The sequence below is a fragment of the Daktulosphaira vitifoliae genome, unplaced genomic scaffold (genome assembly GCF_025091365.1).
Source record: "Daktulosphaira vitifoliae isolate Bord-2020 unplaced genomic scaffold, ASM2509136v1 Scaffold_4, whole genome shotgun sequence".
In the NCBI taxonomy this organism is placed as follows: domain Eukaryota; kingdom Metazoa; phylum Arthropoda; class Insecta; order Hemiptera; family Phylloxeridae; genus Daktulosphaira; species Daktulosphaira vitifoliae.
In genome coordinates, this window is record NW_026099575.1 from 15,663,458 (window position 1) to 15,681,982 (window position 18,525).

An 18,525-nucleotide genomic window follows, 5' to 3' on the forward strand; every position below is an offset into this window, starting at 1 on the left:
AACTAGTATTTCAAATTATGCTAGAAAAATTTTTAATAGTTTCACAATTTTGGCCTCTGAGCGATGAAAAAATGATTATTGTTAACATTGTTAATATATTTGTAACAACATGTACAAAAGAAAAAAATCTTGAATTTTCGAAAGTTAAAAATTTACTTGAATCTAAGAACACTAATTTACAGACTTTTAAAAAAAAAAATTGTTTATCGAAAAAAGATTTAACTAAAATAAAGAGTTATTCAGAGATTGAATCTACCTTATCAAATTATATAACAAGTTTTTATGTTTCATATCCAAGTAATAATATATTATTGGAATGATTATACGTTATTTTACTTTATTAAAATTATTCTTTGCCTCAAAATTTTAAAGTATATTTTTTCACTAATTAATTATATAAAACTGTGTAATGCTATTGTTTAATTTGAATGTTTAATAAAGAAATGTTGTTTACACATTTTGTATTTATTGCTGGGAAAATTAATAGTTTTTGAACTTATTCAATTATATGTTTCTAAATATATTTATGTGTATTGTATGACTATTAGGATAAGAAAATAATTTATGATTCATTATAAAATATAAACTATAAGCATAAATAATTGAAAAAAAAATGAATAAGAAAATTATAATAATGATAACTTTTACTTAAAATATACATTTTTTGTTCAATTCGAGGGCCTCTCTATTGAGAAGACAAGTCATCGAAAAAATTTTTTTTTAACTTATAATTTATAATACAAACTTTAATTTAATATATATATATAAAGGACATAAGGTTTCTGGAACATTTTCAAAAGTTAAGTTAAATAAGCTCTAATATGTATGATTAAAGTTTTTAACCCTTCACTATTTTTTGGACAGTTTTCTCAATTTACGTGAAATGACGGAATTTTTTACAAATTTTGATCATTTTACGTATCTTCGGACAAAATAGGCCCGGTAAGGAGGAGCTGAGAACTTGTGCTAACAAACACAATAAAAAAAACACATGATAATCAATATTATAAACTTCTCAGTTTCGCTTTAAACATAAAAGAAAAGTATAGTTAGGATCAAACGATGTACTTTTGTAAAACGTGTCGATGTGTATTTATAATAATTATTTTTTCATTAAAAATTAAACTTGAGAGGCAGACTACTCATAAAAGTCAAGTAGTCAGAACGTTTTTATTACTAATAAAGTACATTAAATCAGCTTTAATCTGATGAAATTTAGAATAATGTCTATATACAACACAAAAAATTAAAAATTCATCATTTAAAACGAAAATTGTATGATTTTTAGCTGCTATTCCCAGTAAATACTGTAAATCAAGTTTTTGCATAGTTTTTTATTTTATTCTTAAAGAGTTTTGTGATAGATTTAATTTGATGTAGGTTTGAAGAAGTCCACGTTTTTAACATTACGGGGGTTAAGGAGAATTTTTCAAAACTGTGATGACGTCTAAATAACCATCTAAATACGGTTTGTATTCTTTTGCGTATCGTTAAGTAAAATTGGTCCAACAAAATATTATGAATTCCCACTATTGACAGGTAAAAAAACACATGTATTTTTTTTCATTTGATGCGTAAACGAGAAGCTAATATTAGCTTAAGCTACGCATCAAACCTAAAATAATAAAAAAAATGACTATATCTAAAAAGATCTTATAATGTTTTTTTATTATTTACCTATTTCTAAAAAATTACATTTAACATTTATATAACAACTATATTCTGACACATGTTTTTCATAAACACAATTGTTTAAATCCATCTGTTCCTATACTATTATTAAATTTTGCACCATTTTTTGTCTTACGAATAAATATCTAATTTAATATTATGACTTTTTTTTAAAGTAAACGTTTTTACTTTTTGCTCTACAATGAAACTAATACAACTGAGTTATTTTTTAAAATAACTTTTAAATATTGTAGCAAATATTATTACCAAAAGTAATTATGATAGTGTTAATATAATTATTTATTATATAAAGTGATGTCCTAAATGCAGACTCGGCACTTGAGATATATCTTTGTATTTTAAGACTCAATTTCTAACGCCGACCAAACAAATATGCAAAATAAAAAACCCAGCACAGGGGGGTCGTGGCTCAGTGGTGACGTGCATAGTTGGGTCAAGTAGAATGATATCTGACAGTGATTAAAATCACAATCATAAAAAACGCTTCGATACAAAATTAAGATAGTGTTTAATTTTAAATACATGGTGGATTATTCCAAAAGCTACATGATTAAAATAAAGTATGTCGAATGAAAGATGAAAATAAATACTACTTCTTATGAAAAAATTGTATTGATCCATAGATTTTTCAAAAGGTTTTAGCATTATAAAGTTAAAAATGTAAAAAATAAAATCCATAATTTTCACACAAAAATAGCATTTGGTAGCCATTTTCACCGTGAAGACAAAATAAAGTCTGAAATTTTTTTTTTTTCCATAATAAAGGACTTTACATTAGCATTAATTTAAGACATATAGAAAAGTGTCAGACTTTCCGGAACACTTTCAAAAATTAAATTGAAAAAATGATTTTTTTTGAAAAAGTTGTCATTTTAAATCCTTCCTGTGGGCAGGTAAAGGGTCAGATTTATAAAAAAAATTACCAAATGATAGGTAAAGATATCAAGCATCTATATAAAGAAAAATTATATTGATTTGTTCATTTTTAAAAAAGTTATGACAGTTTTAAGTAAAAAAAATTGAAAAAATATCGAAAATTAACGTTTTTTAAATTTGTAATTTTTTTGGAGGTTTATCTCATTTAGGGAGAACGAGGGAAATTTTTTCAATATTTGAGGGTAATGTCTTCGATTAGACATACGATTTGTAATCTTTTGGCGTATCGTTGAAAGAAATCGGTTCGGTGAGAGCTGAGAAAAAGTGGTAACAGACACAAAAAAAAAAAACACATCATAGTAAAATCTCAGCATCGCATCGAAGCTATAATTTAAATGGACACATTATATGATCCCATCTACTTTTTTCCAATAGGTAATGGAAAACCTATTATGTTTCAATAGTTTTTATTCCTCAATTCGTCTCCAACTTTGATATTAATCATTATATCAATTTGTTTTTTTTTTACTTGTTCAATTAAATGAAAAAAAAAAAAAGTTGAGTTTAATTAGAATCCAACATTGTAGTCTAAAAGGCATCGACCTGTATTTATAACAAATTAAAAAAAATCATATTTACTAAAAATTACATAATTTTATACTTAAGGTTCCGATACTCATAGTGCACATGATACCGGATAGCTTTCCGTTTTTTATAATATATTACATTAAACAATCCTTAATTTGAAATAATTAAGAATGATAAATATTTTTTTACTTTACTTAATACTTAATTTAATATAATTATTTTTGACTTTAATTACCAATAATCCCTATAAATCAAAATTTCGAATAGCTTTTCATTTTTATCTTAAAATACATAGTATTAGCATTAATTAAATTCTGATTTAAAGAAACCAGATACATTATAACATCGTAACATTATCAAAGGTTGATAATGGGAACAATTTTGTTAAAATTTTAAACCCCAACAATTAAATTTTATTAAAATTATTTTCCATATTGCTATAACTCTTTCGATAATACACTGAATTTTAAATAAATTTAATAAACCAAAAAAATGTACATAGTTTTGTCTCTTTTATGTATAGTCTATACAAATTGAATTAGTTAAAATTCAGTTGTAGATTGTTATAAATTTATAAATAAATTTTTGCATGACAATTTGAATTCAACTAAAATTTTATCATACATTTTTTTTAAAGTGAATAAATAATTTTATTAGATCTTTAAATAAATGTTTGTCTAGTTGCGTCAAAATAAACTAAAAATAAAATTTTAATTTAATAATTTTTCTTTATAAAACATAGCTGCAAGCCATAAAAAAAAATTGTTATATTTCATTAATGATATAATGATTTCTATAATAATGCTTTTGACTAATTTGTTGTACATTTTTATTTTTTGCACCAAAAGCTGTTATTCAAACAATGAAAACTTGGTGAATTTTTTGAAAGGAAAAAACTGGACTGACATATGTAAGTGGACAAATGGTATCTATTATGGACCTGAAAATAATTGCGTAGAAGTTACCGTGGAAAATTTCAATAATTCAGTAAAAAAAATTTCCGACAGTAATATTGAAGAAAAAGCAAATCAACTTTTTCAAATTGTCTCCTGTGATTTTGCTGGCTATTTAACTAGTACAGTTTTGACGTTAAAAAGTTACTTGTTACAAAAAGAAAGTAAATTTTTGTTTGTAACAAATGATCTTGATACAGTTTATCGGAATAGATTTGTGCACAGTTCAATAGTATTTAAACATATGAAAAGGATTATTTCATTAATTTCAAAATTTAGTTCTTTTCATGATTTAAAAGAATTTATTGATAACATAGTTAATACACTTATAAAGGCATCTGAAACACAAGAGCATCTTGTACCCAAGGACGCTATGACATTATTGGATAATATAAATGATAGATTGTTGTATTTTCTAAGTGATTATTGTATACCGAAAGTATTTGAAGGAAATTTATTGGATTTTACAAGTATTGAAAAAGTCTATTCAAAATATCAAATTGGATTTTTAAATTCATATTCAAAAATATGAACTAATTTTTTTAATAGCTAAAAATCATTTATTTTCATTGGTAAATTACATAAATTAATTTAACGTTATTTGTTTAGTTTTGATTTTTAATAAAGATATGTTGTTTACCAATTTCGTATTTTTTACATGAAAATTAATATCTTTTTTAAATTATTAATTTAAATTGAGTAAAGAATGTTTTTATATGTGCTGCATATGCAATAAAAATCTTAAATGTTAATAAACTTATAATATGCATCATTATCAAAGTGAATTTTTATAAAAGTTTATCTTAATTACATAGGAAAAAAACAAAACAAAACATTATTGTAAATTACAACATTTAGATAAATGTCGGCCTGGTCTAGTACGTAGAAACGTATTAAATGGTAAATGGGGCCCGTTTGATCCCCAAGATTGTTCTTGTGATTCTCTCATTGGTAGAATCTGATCTTTGGTGCAAGCCGGCCATAATACCCGTTTAGTCACATTTATTTTCTCAGCTAATTACTAATTAATATGTTAATATAATGGGAACTATTAAAGTAACTCAAACAAAATTTATTAATGCATAGAATTGCCGCCCTACTAATTAGTAATTAATCGATAATTAAACATATGAGAAATCATAAAAATATATATTTTTCGAGTTTATTCTTGGAGCCTTCCAAATTTATTTTTTATTTATTAACATATAAACATGCTATGAAATAGCGCGAAATTTAAGACAGCAAAACAGTTCATTATGATTTCTTGAGGTTTTTAAATTAATTTTTTTAATTTAATTTTAATTAGATTCAGACAATATTTACATTATTTAATTCAATTATCATTTTACGCCGGTAAAATTAATCAAAAGTATCAGTGGCGGCTCGTGAATGCTGGTGGTGGGGATGCGTCTATAAATATAATACCGCTAGTCATGGGTATAAAAAATTGTCAAATTAAATATAATAAAAATGAAACACAATACACTTATTATTATTTTAAATATCGCGGTGAAAATAGAAATGAAAATAATAAAATAGCCATTATACTATTGTAGCAACCGATAACGACAAACAGTTAATTCTAAAAATAAATTACCCAATATAGTAATACACTAATATTTTACCGTATGTATGTTGCTGCCGGTCGTCCAAAACCCGTTCATAAGATAACAGCTGAACTGTACACACACGCACACAATTTAGCTCCACAAATGCAGCACCTCGCTAATAACAAACGTTTCAAAATGTTTGGACGACGCTGCCGGTGATCCAAACAATTTTTTAGCATCGATGCTGGAAGGTTGGACGATATGTTTTTATTTTATTTTTTTTGTGTCTGTTACCACTTTTTCTCAGCTCTCACCGAACCGATTTCTTTCAACGATACGTCAAAAGATCACAAATCGTATCTAGTCAAAGACATTACCCAGATAAATTGAAAAAATTTCCTTCGTATAATTTTTTTATAAATTTGACCCTTTACCTGTCCACAGGAAGAATTTAAAATGACAACTTTTTCACAAAAAATTTACTTTTGAAAGTGTTCCGGAAAGTCTGACACTTTTATATATATCTCAAATTAATGCTAATAAAATGTACTTTATTAAGGGAAAAAAAATTTCGGACTTTATTTTGTCTTCATGGTAAAAATGATTACCGAATGTTATTTTTGTGTGAAAATACTCGATTTTATTTTTTACATTTTACATCAATACAATATTTATGAGAAATAATATTTATAACCCTCTTTTATTCGACATATATTATCTTAATCAGGATATAAATAAGGAAATAGCAGATCATGTAGCTTTTGGAATAATCCACCAATTATTTAAAACTAAACACTGTCTAAAGATTTGCATAGAAGTGTTTTTTATGATAGTGATTTTAATTACTGTCAGATGTCATTGTACTTGACCCAACTATGCTACTTCACCACTGTGCCAGGACCCCCCTGTGCTGAGTTTTTTATCTTAATATATACAAATACGATAATTATTATAGAATAAACTCGAAAAATTATAAAAACTTTAAAATAATTTATATATGTTTTTTATTCTAATCTATTATTTTCTTTACATACAAATAACATTAATATGCTTTTGATAAAGACCATGAAAATTATATTTATACATAAAATGTATAATAAAGTATATTACATAAGCTTTAATTTAAGATATATATATATAAAAGTGTCAGTATTTCCGGAACACTTTTAAAAGTTAAGTTAAAAAAATTAATTTTTTGTGAAAAAGTTGTCATTTTAAATCCCTCCCTGTGGGCATGTCTAGGGTCAAATTTATAAAAAAAATTACCAAATGATAGGTAAAGACATCAAGCATCTATTTAAAAAAAAATTATATTGATATGTTCATTTTTGAAAAAGTTATGGCAGTTTTAAGTAAAAAAATTGAAAAAATTCCGAAAATTAGCGATTTTTTAAATTTGTAATTTTTTTGGAGGTTTCCCCCATTTACGGGGAACGGGGGAAATTTTTTCAATTTATCTGGGTAATGTCTTTGACTAGATACGATTTGTGATCTTTTGACGTATAGTTGAAAGAAATTGGTTCGTTGAGAGCTGAGAAAAAGCGGTAACAGACACAAAAAAAATAAAATAAAAACACATTGTAATAAAACCAATACCTTCTCAGCTTTGCATCGAAGCTAAAATATAGTGTTTAATAAGTAAGAAGACAGGATTCTATTGTTCTTATTTTAGCTTCGATGCGAAGCTGAGAAGGTATTAATTTTATTATGATGTGTTTTTTTTTTTTTTTATGTCTGTTGCCTTTTTCTTCTCAGCTCTCACTGGACCGATTTCTTTATCTTCTGCATGTAAACGGCTGTCGTAGTTAAAAAAACGCTATTTTTGTGTTAAAATTTTCGATTTTAAATTTTCAACTTAAAAATGCTATAACTTTTCGAAAAATGTAATTATCAGAACAAATTTTTTTTTTTCTAAATACATTATAAGTACATCTTTCATTTGACATACTTTATATTAAAATTGGATAATTTCTCCATATATAGGGAGCGTTCAAAACTTGAAACATTGTATAAAAAATAGAACTTTTTCAACTTAACTTTTGAAAATGTTCCGGAAATACTGCGTCCTTTAAACATATATAAAATTAAAGCTTATTTTATGTACTATAAAATAAAAAAAAAAATTTGTCCCGACACTTTATCTTCTGCATGTAAACGGCTATCATAGTTAAAAAAAACGCTATTTTTGTGTTAAAATTTTCGATTTTCGATTTTAAATTTACAACTTAAAAATTTGCAAATTGCTGTTGAAATTTAAAAAAAAATGTAATATTTGCAATAATAATCGCCTTCTATAAGGATGTTTTTTGTACTTAAAACTGCCATAACTTTTTCAAATATTAACAAATCAAAATAATATTTTTTTATATTGAAACCTTAGGTAATTTCCTTTCATTTGATATCATTTTTTTTTTGAAAGACTAACACTTATTCTGCTCATAGGGGGGGATTTAAAATAGCACCTTTTTTACAAAAACTAACTTTTTCAACTTAACTTTTGAAAATGTTTCGGAAATACTGCGTCCTTTAAATATATATCAAATTAAAGCTTATTTTATGTACTATAAAATGAAAAAAAAAATTTGTCCCGACGACCTATCTTTTATGAGCAAATGGCTACCGTATTCAAAAATATGCTATTTTTCTATTAAAATTCTAGGTTTTGTATTTTATTTTATTATAAGGGGATTACACTGATTTTCATAAATATTATATCAATCTAAATGACATAGTATAAAATATTAATCATATTTAAATTTTGTTTCTTTGAAGCCGAGAAAAATAACTTTAAAATTTGAACTAGCTAAATTTCCATTTATATTAAGTGACGAATGAGACGTACGGTTTTTGAGACGGTAACACTTGGGTCTTTCACGACTGTGGCACTGAATTTTTTTTTAATTCTTTTTGAGTTAAAAAAAAATGTTTAACTCATTTGATTTTTATCTCATTTAGATTCAATAACTTCAATAAATATCAAGGATTCCATTACTGTAGTCTCCTCTCGTGAGAAGAAATTCATATTAATATTATTTTACTAAGTGATTTTATTTTTGTAGCTATTATTTATTTTCTCAGCTCTCATTTGACATGCTTTTTTGACAAATTTTTTTTTTTTAATTAAATACTATCTACAGATTTGCATTGAAGCGTTTTTTATGATAGTGATTTTAATCACTGTCAGATATCATCTATACTGGACCCAACTATGCCACGACCCCACTGTGCTGCCACACCCACTGTGTTGGGTTTTTTTTTTCTTATTTAATATGTGTGTTNCCGTCACCCCACTGTGCTGGGTTTTTTGTAACAATTGACTCGTTTCCTAAATTACTGCACACTCTGTATAAATACATGATTCATTTTATAATTTAAAATTAAAACGTTTTTTTATATTGTATCTAGGCTACAAATGTGAAATTTTACTTTTTGGTTAATAAATACAATATATTGGATGTTTATTACCCATATATAGTTCTCAGTAAATTAAATTTATTTGCTTTATGTAAAATATTTATCTAATTTTAATTTACAATAACGATAAGCTATGCCGCATTAAGTTAACATTGAAACAAAAGAGCAGATTATTTGTTAAACACGTGAACTTAAATCCCATTGTACATATCTACTGACGTAAAAAAAAGTATTCTTTTTACATTAAAACAATTAGAGTTTCTTAAATATGCTTTTCAAGCATATTTGACGTATAAATTGTTATTCAGTTTTTGTAAATACAATATGATATTTCTATCAATTTACTATTTAATAGACAATAGCTACACTAAGTAAAGATTTTACAAACAAAGTTTTTCATTATCATATCATTATTCATAGGTATACACTTCTAAATGGTATAAAATAGCATGTCTCATAAAATCTTTTAGCTAAATATTTTGTATCAATTATATTAAACAAATAGCATTAATAGAGCACAAACTACAATTTAAATAACAATAATCGCAGCTCTTGAGTTTATCAAAAAGTAAATTTAATCAAATTTATATAAATATTATTGTTTGTATTATAATAAGATCAAGAATTCCGTATTTTTGTAATTACATTGTAACAAAAAATGTATATAATATGACTTCAAAAATTAATGTAATCTTTCAAGAACCTACTAAAGACTATCCGATTGTAACTACTCAAAAGTATTAAAAATAATCAATTCATATTTCTCATTGAATAAATATAATATATTTTTTAAATATTATTATATATACATTAAATATATTTTTTTAATCAGGAGGCGATAGTAATATCATGCTATCTAAAAATGTCCACAAAACTCAATACACAGTCTGTTTTGAGAAAGAATATCACAATTATAGATAACATTAATTATATTCGTTTAATGTCCATTTTGTAGTAAAAATACTTATCCAATAAAAAAAAAAAATCAGTAAAAAAGAATACTAAAAATTAAAAAAAGGGTACACAACAGTTATTTATATAATTTTTTTTCCAACGCCTTTTTTATTAACATTAAGAAAATACATCATGTTCAATGCTATATTACAATAAATAGTTGAATTTTATATGACAATAATAGTAAGTGTAATAAATACTTTAAACTTCAAATAAAAATAAACACTTTTAGAAATAAAGCTTTTAATCGTAAACGAGACGTAATATATTTTTAGTTTGGTAAAAAAGCACATTTTATTAATCCTTTATATGAAAATTTATTCAAATCTTTTTTTACAAACTTATAATATTTCTTTTGATTTATTAATTTCCACTTATAGATTCTCAAAATTTAAACTAAAATCTTAAAAACTATGGTAATTTTAATCAACTTTGATGATAATTAGACACAACATAATTAAGTTGATAATTGACTATTGTTAGTAGCGTATTTATGATTTTAATTCAGGTAGGTTTTTCACTATAAAAATTGCTGCTTAAATTTAAAATAAATTAAAATTAGTTTGTTAAAGGTCTTAATATTTATTAATCAATCAATAGCAATAAGTAAAATATAAGCTTAAAATCACAGCTTATTATCACTTAATAATACATTACATTAAGATTATAATTTAAAATATTATTGTTAAATAAAAAAAATTATTAAACATATTCTAAAAAATATATTTGTATTTTGATGTTTAACACAATTATAAAATAATTAATACGCATAGGACATATTAAGCATATAACAATAACTTAATTAAAATCAAATGATTATTTACATTAATAAATCAGGATTAAAATATACATCACAATATCTAGTTATATTATTAAGTTATGTATTTTAAAATTATTAATAACAATGTCTAAATATTACATTCAACTTAATAATATTGTAGCAATGATTATTTATCAGAGGAAATATAGTTTTGCTTATACTATATAAGTTTATTTAAGTCTAACTAATATAATCTAAAATTTAATTTAAAAATGCTTCAGGAACACAAATAAAATTAAAATTAAAAGATTTATACAATATGTCACAATTGAAAAATTGTTTAAATAAATCACAATAGTTTTACCACATATTTTGGAATATAAAAATAATCAGTACAAATTTACAAAATCTGTTAACCAAAAGAATAAGTTGTAGCACTTTTTCTGATCGATTATAATATGTAAAATAAAAGAAATATACATTTACCAAGACCAACTCCCATTAGTATCACGGCAATATTTTAAAATTAAAATTCATTTGATTGTAATTTTAAGTACTATAACATTAAGCTAAATATCACATTACATTGCATACTATTAGTTATTATTTTTATACCCTCATTATGTTATAAAATCAGACTAATAAAATTTTATCTATTAGAAAATTTAACTTCTAAATGAAAATACAAAATATATTTGACATTTATAACTAATATACATTAGAAAATAATGTTTATTGGTAAAAATAAATTAAGACACTCTACTAAAAATAAACTCAATCCTGAAATAATTTTAAATTGAGCTTAATATATCTACTAAATACAATAATCGGATAAAGTATTATTTTAAAAATATAATTATCACAAAATAATATTTTTAAAAGCAATAAAATTATAGGAAATATTATCTAACAAACATCTACTACAAAGATTATTCAGATAACTCTAAAGAATATGTTGTGTTGTTTGGAACTATTAATTGAATTTTATCTTCTTTGGATGCTTTTTTTGGTATACTTTTACGTTTACGTCTATTCATTATACCTATTTCATCATCCATCATTCTTACTATTTGAGCAGAGTCTGAAAAATCTATGGGGGCTATTGATATGTCCCTAACAGCTCGAAATTTACCGCAGTTATTTAAATGTTCATTTTCTAGACGGAAAAAATTCCAAACAAAACGTCTGAAAATGCATAAAATTTCTTATTAGTAAAGAGTAAAAAATTGGGTCAAAATCAATAATTGAAAACCAAAATAAAATGACTTTTATTTACCTAAATACTTCTAGAGGTGAAGCTATAGATATTGACATTTCTGTACTTATCCAACCGTAACTGGTTAGTAAATATTGGGGAATCCAAAAAAATCTGATCACTAAATCTTCAATGATTGCAAAATAATAATATCCCTAGAAAAATTGTTTTAAATTCACATTATTATAATTTTTTGAGCTAGGTTTTTGATATTTAACTTAAAATAAATTTTTTTTTAATAATAATTATATCTCAATTAAATAAATTATCAGTATTTATATTAAAATATTAAAGATTATTTTATATAAATTTTATAATTTATATAATTATCAATCAAATTTACATTATTTAATATGGTAAATTATGATTCAAATTTGACAAAAAGTTAAACATTTTATTTGACTTTTATTGAAAAAAAAAAACAAAAATTATCTCTTTCTCTTTAAGTATACAGTGAAATAATATAATGATTTTTTTCGAAAAACCAAATAATAGAACAAATTTGCATATGGAAGCGATCCAAACGTCAAAAAACGAGCAAAATTTTTCTTGTTCTCATATAACATAGAACACGTGTATGATGTAATGTTTATGATGTACGAAAAACAATATAAAAAACTAATAAACGAAAATGTGTTAGTTAAGCTTATAATGAACTGTAACGAAAAATACGTAATTTCAGTTAAAAAAATTATATTAGTTTAGAAAAATCACTGAACTTAATGAGCTAAAAATAATAAAGTTTTAAATGATCTGTGGGAGTACGAGATATATTTTTAAATAAAACTATTACTATTAGACTACTAATAAAATATTATGTAGATCTAAAATAATAATAAAAAATAACGATTACGATATTAAGTGAACAAAATTTTATCATAAATATTGTACCCAGCGGAATTATTTATCTTCATCTGTCTTAAAAAATTGAATGTTACTACGACATAAAATTTATATCATATGATAGTTTTATAAACAAAATGCAAATAATTTTTTTAATGTTATTTTAGATAGTAATTGGTAAATTGAGCGTTGTTTTATTTTGTTGCTCGTTACAGCAAATAAACGTTTCGTGTCTTTTTTCTATTTCGATTTCACGATGTCTGACTTAAAAAAAACTAAATACACACGAAAATATATGCTCATAAGACATGCATCGTTTTCAAACATCGAATGACACTTACAAGACAACGGTAACCTTTTTCAATGGATTAATTAGTTCGTCAGACATTTTGTTCAATCAGTGAACACAAATGATCAACATTTTAATTTAAATTTATCCTATAATTGGTCTGTTCAAATTTATGTGAAACATAATATTAAAATATAACTCATCAGAATTTTTAAATTAAACATTTATACTCGTTATAAACATTGTCATTCAAGTGTAAATGTTTTTGTGATTTATGAACACTTAATGTATTTTTAAAGTTATGCTATACTACTATTTTTATTGATGTTTTCGCATCAAAAATATTGTGCCATATGCAATTCAATGCGTACCAAAACTTCTTAACACATAGATATATTTTATTTATTATTTAATTGTTATTTGTTCAAATTTTTATTTAAAAACAAAAATTTCTATTTGTGTTAAATATCATAATAATTCCTATTTTATACATAAACTATGCTTTACGCAAATATTTAATAATAATAATAATAATAATAATGATCAGTTTTACACCCTTCTATTTCCCGAATTAAACATACTAAAGAGGGCGGTGGCCCTCTTTTACATGTTAAGGAGTCAAAGATGGTTCTTGGCTAGGCCAATAAAGGACGGAAAGGGTATTATGACCGTCTTGCAACAGAGACCAGACATCACCAATGAGAAAATCACAAGAAAAATCTCGTTAGTGCCTTGAGTATTAAACCAGGGATCCTATGCACCGAAAAACAAGTTTCTACTCACTAGGCCAGGCCGACCCCTTGCAAAGCATTTAAAAATATAAAACTTAATATAATTTTTTTCTTTTCAAAAATTAATAGTATTCTATATTCTATAAATTTGAAACAAAAATTTGATTTAATCCTCCTCTTCTTTTTAAAATAATATCATAAAATAGTTTATTAAATGGAAACATATATTTTTAAACAACTATCAAATAAGAAAAATATTTAACTAAGAGATATTAGAAATTTTAGATTAGGGCTAATTTTTTTTTGAAAATTATGGAACAAAGAATAGTATTCACTTCTGGAAAAAAAATTGTAATACATTTATACTTTCAAACATATTGCATGAGGCATATTTAATCAATCATTGTGTATATAACTATAAAACATATTAAAAAAATATTTTTTATGCCGATTGCACCTATCAATTTTAATAATTTTTATCACAACTTATAAACAATACAACACAAATATAATACTATGTAATCGTTTATACATAGCAAACAAATAAAATATGTCATCATTGCAGATTTAAAAAAAATACGTATCTGACATTTTTTTGAATAATGACATTTTGATATCATTAAATTTATATTTTTGGAATATAATTTTACATAGGTTATTTTTGCATACTGTTTTATTTATTTCTAAAAAACTAATTTAGTGAAAGCACAATTTGCTTTTTTAAATTCAATAATGACAATTATTTTAAATAAATTTCTCTAATTTCAGTCAACATTTTCATCTTATATAACAACTTATAACAAAAGTGTATAAATAAATATATTAATTATTATTTAAAAATATATAAATTAGTATTTTCTTCTGAAAAATTTATCATAGTGACGATAATAAAAGCTTGGCTATTGAACATTAATTGATCAATATTAAAAAAAAAAAAACTTAATAAATCTTGCTTACATAATTCTTCAACAAAGTAAAAATTTTCTAGGCAACTAAGTAAAATGAAAAAAACCGAAAAACAATTATAGATTGATTTTATTTTATTGTATGATGTTTATTGTTATATTTACTTAATACTTACAGTATTATCATAAACAATTTCTTCTCTCAAAAACAAATATTCACCAGAATGTTTACTAAACAATCCCCAATCCATTTTTACATCCCACGTATAAGTGTAAATAGAACTAATCATTGCACAAAGAACCCAAGTGTAAAAAAAAGGATTTTCATAATTATCTTCATAATCATCTGAAAATTAAAATTGAAATTAAAAATCATATAATATTTAAAAAGAAATAACTTTCTAAAATTACTTTTATATTTTTTTAATAAAGCTCTAGAAAATACAACAAAAAATGTCGTTGAATACTTTCCAGCATTTGCTAAATGAGGAAAAGTTTCTCCTGTATCTCTATACCGCCGTAAACATTGTGCAAAACGAATCCAAGCAGGAATACAACCAACTATTAATTTTGTTACTATATATTCTTCAATATTAAATTTGACCTCTAATGTAAAAAAAAGTATCAACTGTTCTTTTATTATTTAAATATAGTTAATGAAAAAAAAAATCATACAAAATTTTACCTGAAGACTGATACCAGTTTTCATTATACAAATAAAAACAGACAAGATAGTGAGCATCAAGAAGAACTACCACTAAACTATTTAATTGATCAGCAAGCCAAAAATCAGCAAATCCAACATAATAGAATGGCGCACTTATCATCCTCCACTTGAGTAAATAAAATTAATATTGTGATAAGTATTAGTATTTTATTCTTAAAAGCAGAATTTTAACAGATCATATTAAAAAATTGATTTACCAGAATACGTAATAGCCAAAATCTAGCTTCAAAGTAAAATATTTTAAGTGGATTGATTGTCAATAGAAAGAAAATAGTGATTAGAGATAAAGGATTTATATATGCAGGTATACTCAATGCTTCAGAATACAAGTAGCCAAGAATACTAAGTGCAAAAACAACTCCCAAGATTCCAGCTATTTCAAACATATGTTGTTCAGTTACATGGTTCCTTGGATCAAGTTCAAATATTAATACATGATTTACACCAGAAGAACGCCACCCATAAACATTAATGCCAATTAGGAAAAGGAACTCTATCAACAGGAATGACCCACGATACAAACGGAATGCTTGTTTCAAATTTGTTTTGTTTTCAAATGTAGCTAAAAAAAAAAAATAATGATAAGGAAAATGTTTTTAAAATAAGTTACAAAAAGTTCTTTTAATATTTACCGGATATAAATATTGCAACAAACAAAACTATTAGACATCCCAAATACAATCCTACTTTAAAAGTAGTCCATGGGCTTTGCTTTTCACCAAGCGGAGGAACACGAAGCCTTTTCATAGCTTTTTGTCTATCACCAAACTCTAATTCATTAGTAACAGTATGTTCCGTTTCATTTATTAAGCGCAATATATCTTTATTTGTGTAAAAGTGAGATATTTCTACATGTTCTTGACGCCATTTAGCACCACTTTCTTTGTTTAGTAGCTAAAAAATACAAATTTTTTTATAATAAAAAAAAATAACTAGCTTAACAGGGACATGCTAAAGATATTTTTGGTACAGATCTCACCTGTATTCTCAATGATAAAATAATTTAAAAAATCTGATTAAATAAAACAGTTAGATCTCTATAAATAATAAAAGCAAATACACCCCTTGATTTTAATTATTAAACAAATTCTTCAATATACTTAAATATACCTTTATTTTATACCTAATACCTAACAATATAATTTTTTTTTCATTTTAAGTTATCATTACATAATATCTAACTGATCCCATACACAAAAGAATCTAAATTTATCATAAGATAATTATTTAAGTGGACTTAATATATAACAGACATATATTTGTTAAGTTTTAATATACATGAAAAGTTAAACAATGATAATAAATACTAGAGATTCAGCTATTTTAATACTAAAACTAAAAATTCTGTAATGGAAACAAATTTAAGATATATTCAAATTATTACAAATAATAATTTAATAGTAAATTAAGTCATTGAAATACAAAATATAAGATATTAATTATTGTATAGCTAAACATATTTACCTTTCAATCTAGAATAGGCAATTATAAACATAATATAATTATATACCATTTTATTAACAAAAATATAGTAATTTTTCAATTATAGCATCTAATACGTCTTACTAATTTTCAAGTTTTAATAACACACATTATAGGTTATTTATAGATTTTAAAAAACACTGCTTTGTCCATAAACATAAGTGTAAAATACTCAAATATTTTAAAATCTTTTAGATAAATTATATTGAATTCTTGATTAATGTTCAAATTAATTTTATTATTACTTACATATTTTTCTAAATATTAGAAAAATCAATAAAGCAAGAATTAAATATTGTAAAAATATTTGCAATTTATTACATTGTGTCACAAATTTAAAAATCATACACACATTATAATTATCTATTTTATCTTAATCTACAAGTGAAACTTGAAAGAAGTTTATTCTTAAATTTATATTAAATAGATCATAATATTATTTTATAATAATAATACATTACATACCTTATCATGTTTTTTTAATATTTTTTTAAATCCAGTATAATTTAAATTTTGATAATTTTGAAGTAATATTAAACTAAGATAGAATTCACTAAAAGCTAGTTTAAGTTCTTGAACCTTTCGTTGAGGTAAATTTGGTTTTGTAAAACCATTCTTTTTACTATAGTCTTTCATTTTGGTAGCAGTAGAACTGAGAATATCTAATTCGCTTTTTAATGTAGAAAATTTTCTCATAGCTTCAGCAAGTTTTTCTAATAATAAAATACACATCGTAAAAACACTCAAATTGAAAAATAAAAAAAAAACTCACCCGAGTAGAAAACATTTATTTTAGCTAATTCTTTCTCGCAATATTGTAAAAAATGTTCATCGAATTGAGTAAATCTTCGAAATAAACTCTCTTGATCTGTAGATTCCGATGAAGGCGCTTCTTCTATGGCTTTGTACAGCATGACCTTCATGTCCTGTAATCGAACAAATCATAGAATCGTTCCTTACTGATCTCAGAAGAGAAACTATTATTCTTCTAAAATTACTCACTTCGTAATTGATGTATTGTTTTCGCCATTCTGGTGTTATATGAGCTTGAAGATGTTCAGCAAATTTCATTTTAGGTAAAGTCAAAGAAGAGCTTCAGTCCTGTGGTTAAAAGAAAGATGAGGCGTCGAGTGAAGATTAAGTGTCGCGTGAAGTCATGGGCGTTGAAAGCACAGATATTTACTGAACAGAAGTGTGGACGGATAATTGATGACTGATATTTGTCAACCCATTATAATCGAGAGAGAGCTATCGACTAATGAGGCGGAGTAGACGGGAGAATGGTAAAAAAATGCGTGTGCAGATAAAAAACTATTTGAAGTGTGAGCAGTGCCGTTGTGGTTGGATAATTTGATAACGGCCGAACACGCCAGTAGTACTTACGCGCTAGTAACTGATAATAACGAATTGCTCGCAACTGCAGTCGCTTTGGCTGAGATGGCAGTGACGGGCAAAGCGCTACCACGCGGCCGTTTCAAACATGAACATTCTCGTAGCGTAGCAGAT

At 24.4% G+C, this 18,525-nt stretch overlaps 1 protein-coding gene across 2 annotated transcripts; it reads right to left on the reverse strand.

The window, feature by feature from the left end:
- Positions 1-11,356: 11,356 nt before the first annotated feature.
- LOC126904626 (xenotropic and polytropic retrovirus receptor 1-like) lies at positions 11,357-18,419 on the reverse strand. Of its 2 annotated transcripts, none has more exons than XM_050683799.1 (10): positions 18,022-18,419; positions 17,792-17,945; positions 17,485-17,732; positions 16,170-16,431; positions 15,735-16,099; positions 15,496-15,643; positions 15,222-15,416; positions 14,987-15,156; positions 12,064-12,197; positions 11,357-11,972 (listed from the first exon to the last, which is right to left on the reverse strand). In XM_050683799.1, exons 1-10 carry the CDS (start codon positions 18,088-18,090, stop codon positions 11,717-11,719), a joined length of 2,001 nt encoding a protein of 666 aa, XP_050539756.1. In that variant the 5' UTR covers positions 18,091-18,419; the 3' UTR covers positions 11,357-11,716. The 2 variants fall into 2 exon arrangements, with proteins under 2 accessions (XP_050539756.1, XP_050539757.1); XM_050683800.1 differs by lacking the exon at positions 11,357-11,972 and adding an exon at positions 14,863-14,897 and having other exon boundaries at positions 12,122-12,197.
- Between the last annotated feature and the right edge of the window lie 106 nt (positions 18,420-18,525).

What these genes read in the sequence shown, in the direction of transcription:
- LOC126904626 (XM_050683799.1), bottom strand. Translation starts at nt 18,090, where the DNA reads ATGAAATTTGCTGAACATCTTCAAGCTCATATAACACCAGAATGGCGA. An exon ending in TTTATTAAAAAAATATAAAA is followed by an intron (nt 15,157 to 15,221) that starts GTAATTTTAGAA and finishes TTTAATTTTCAG; the next exon opens with ATGATTATGAAGATAATTAT. An exon ending in TCACCTCTAGAAGTATTTAG is followed by an intron (nt 11,973 to 12,063) that starts GTAAATAAAAGT and finishes ATGCATTTTCAG; the next exon opens with ACGTTTTGTTTGGAATTTTT.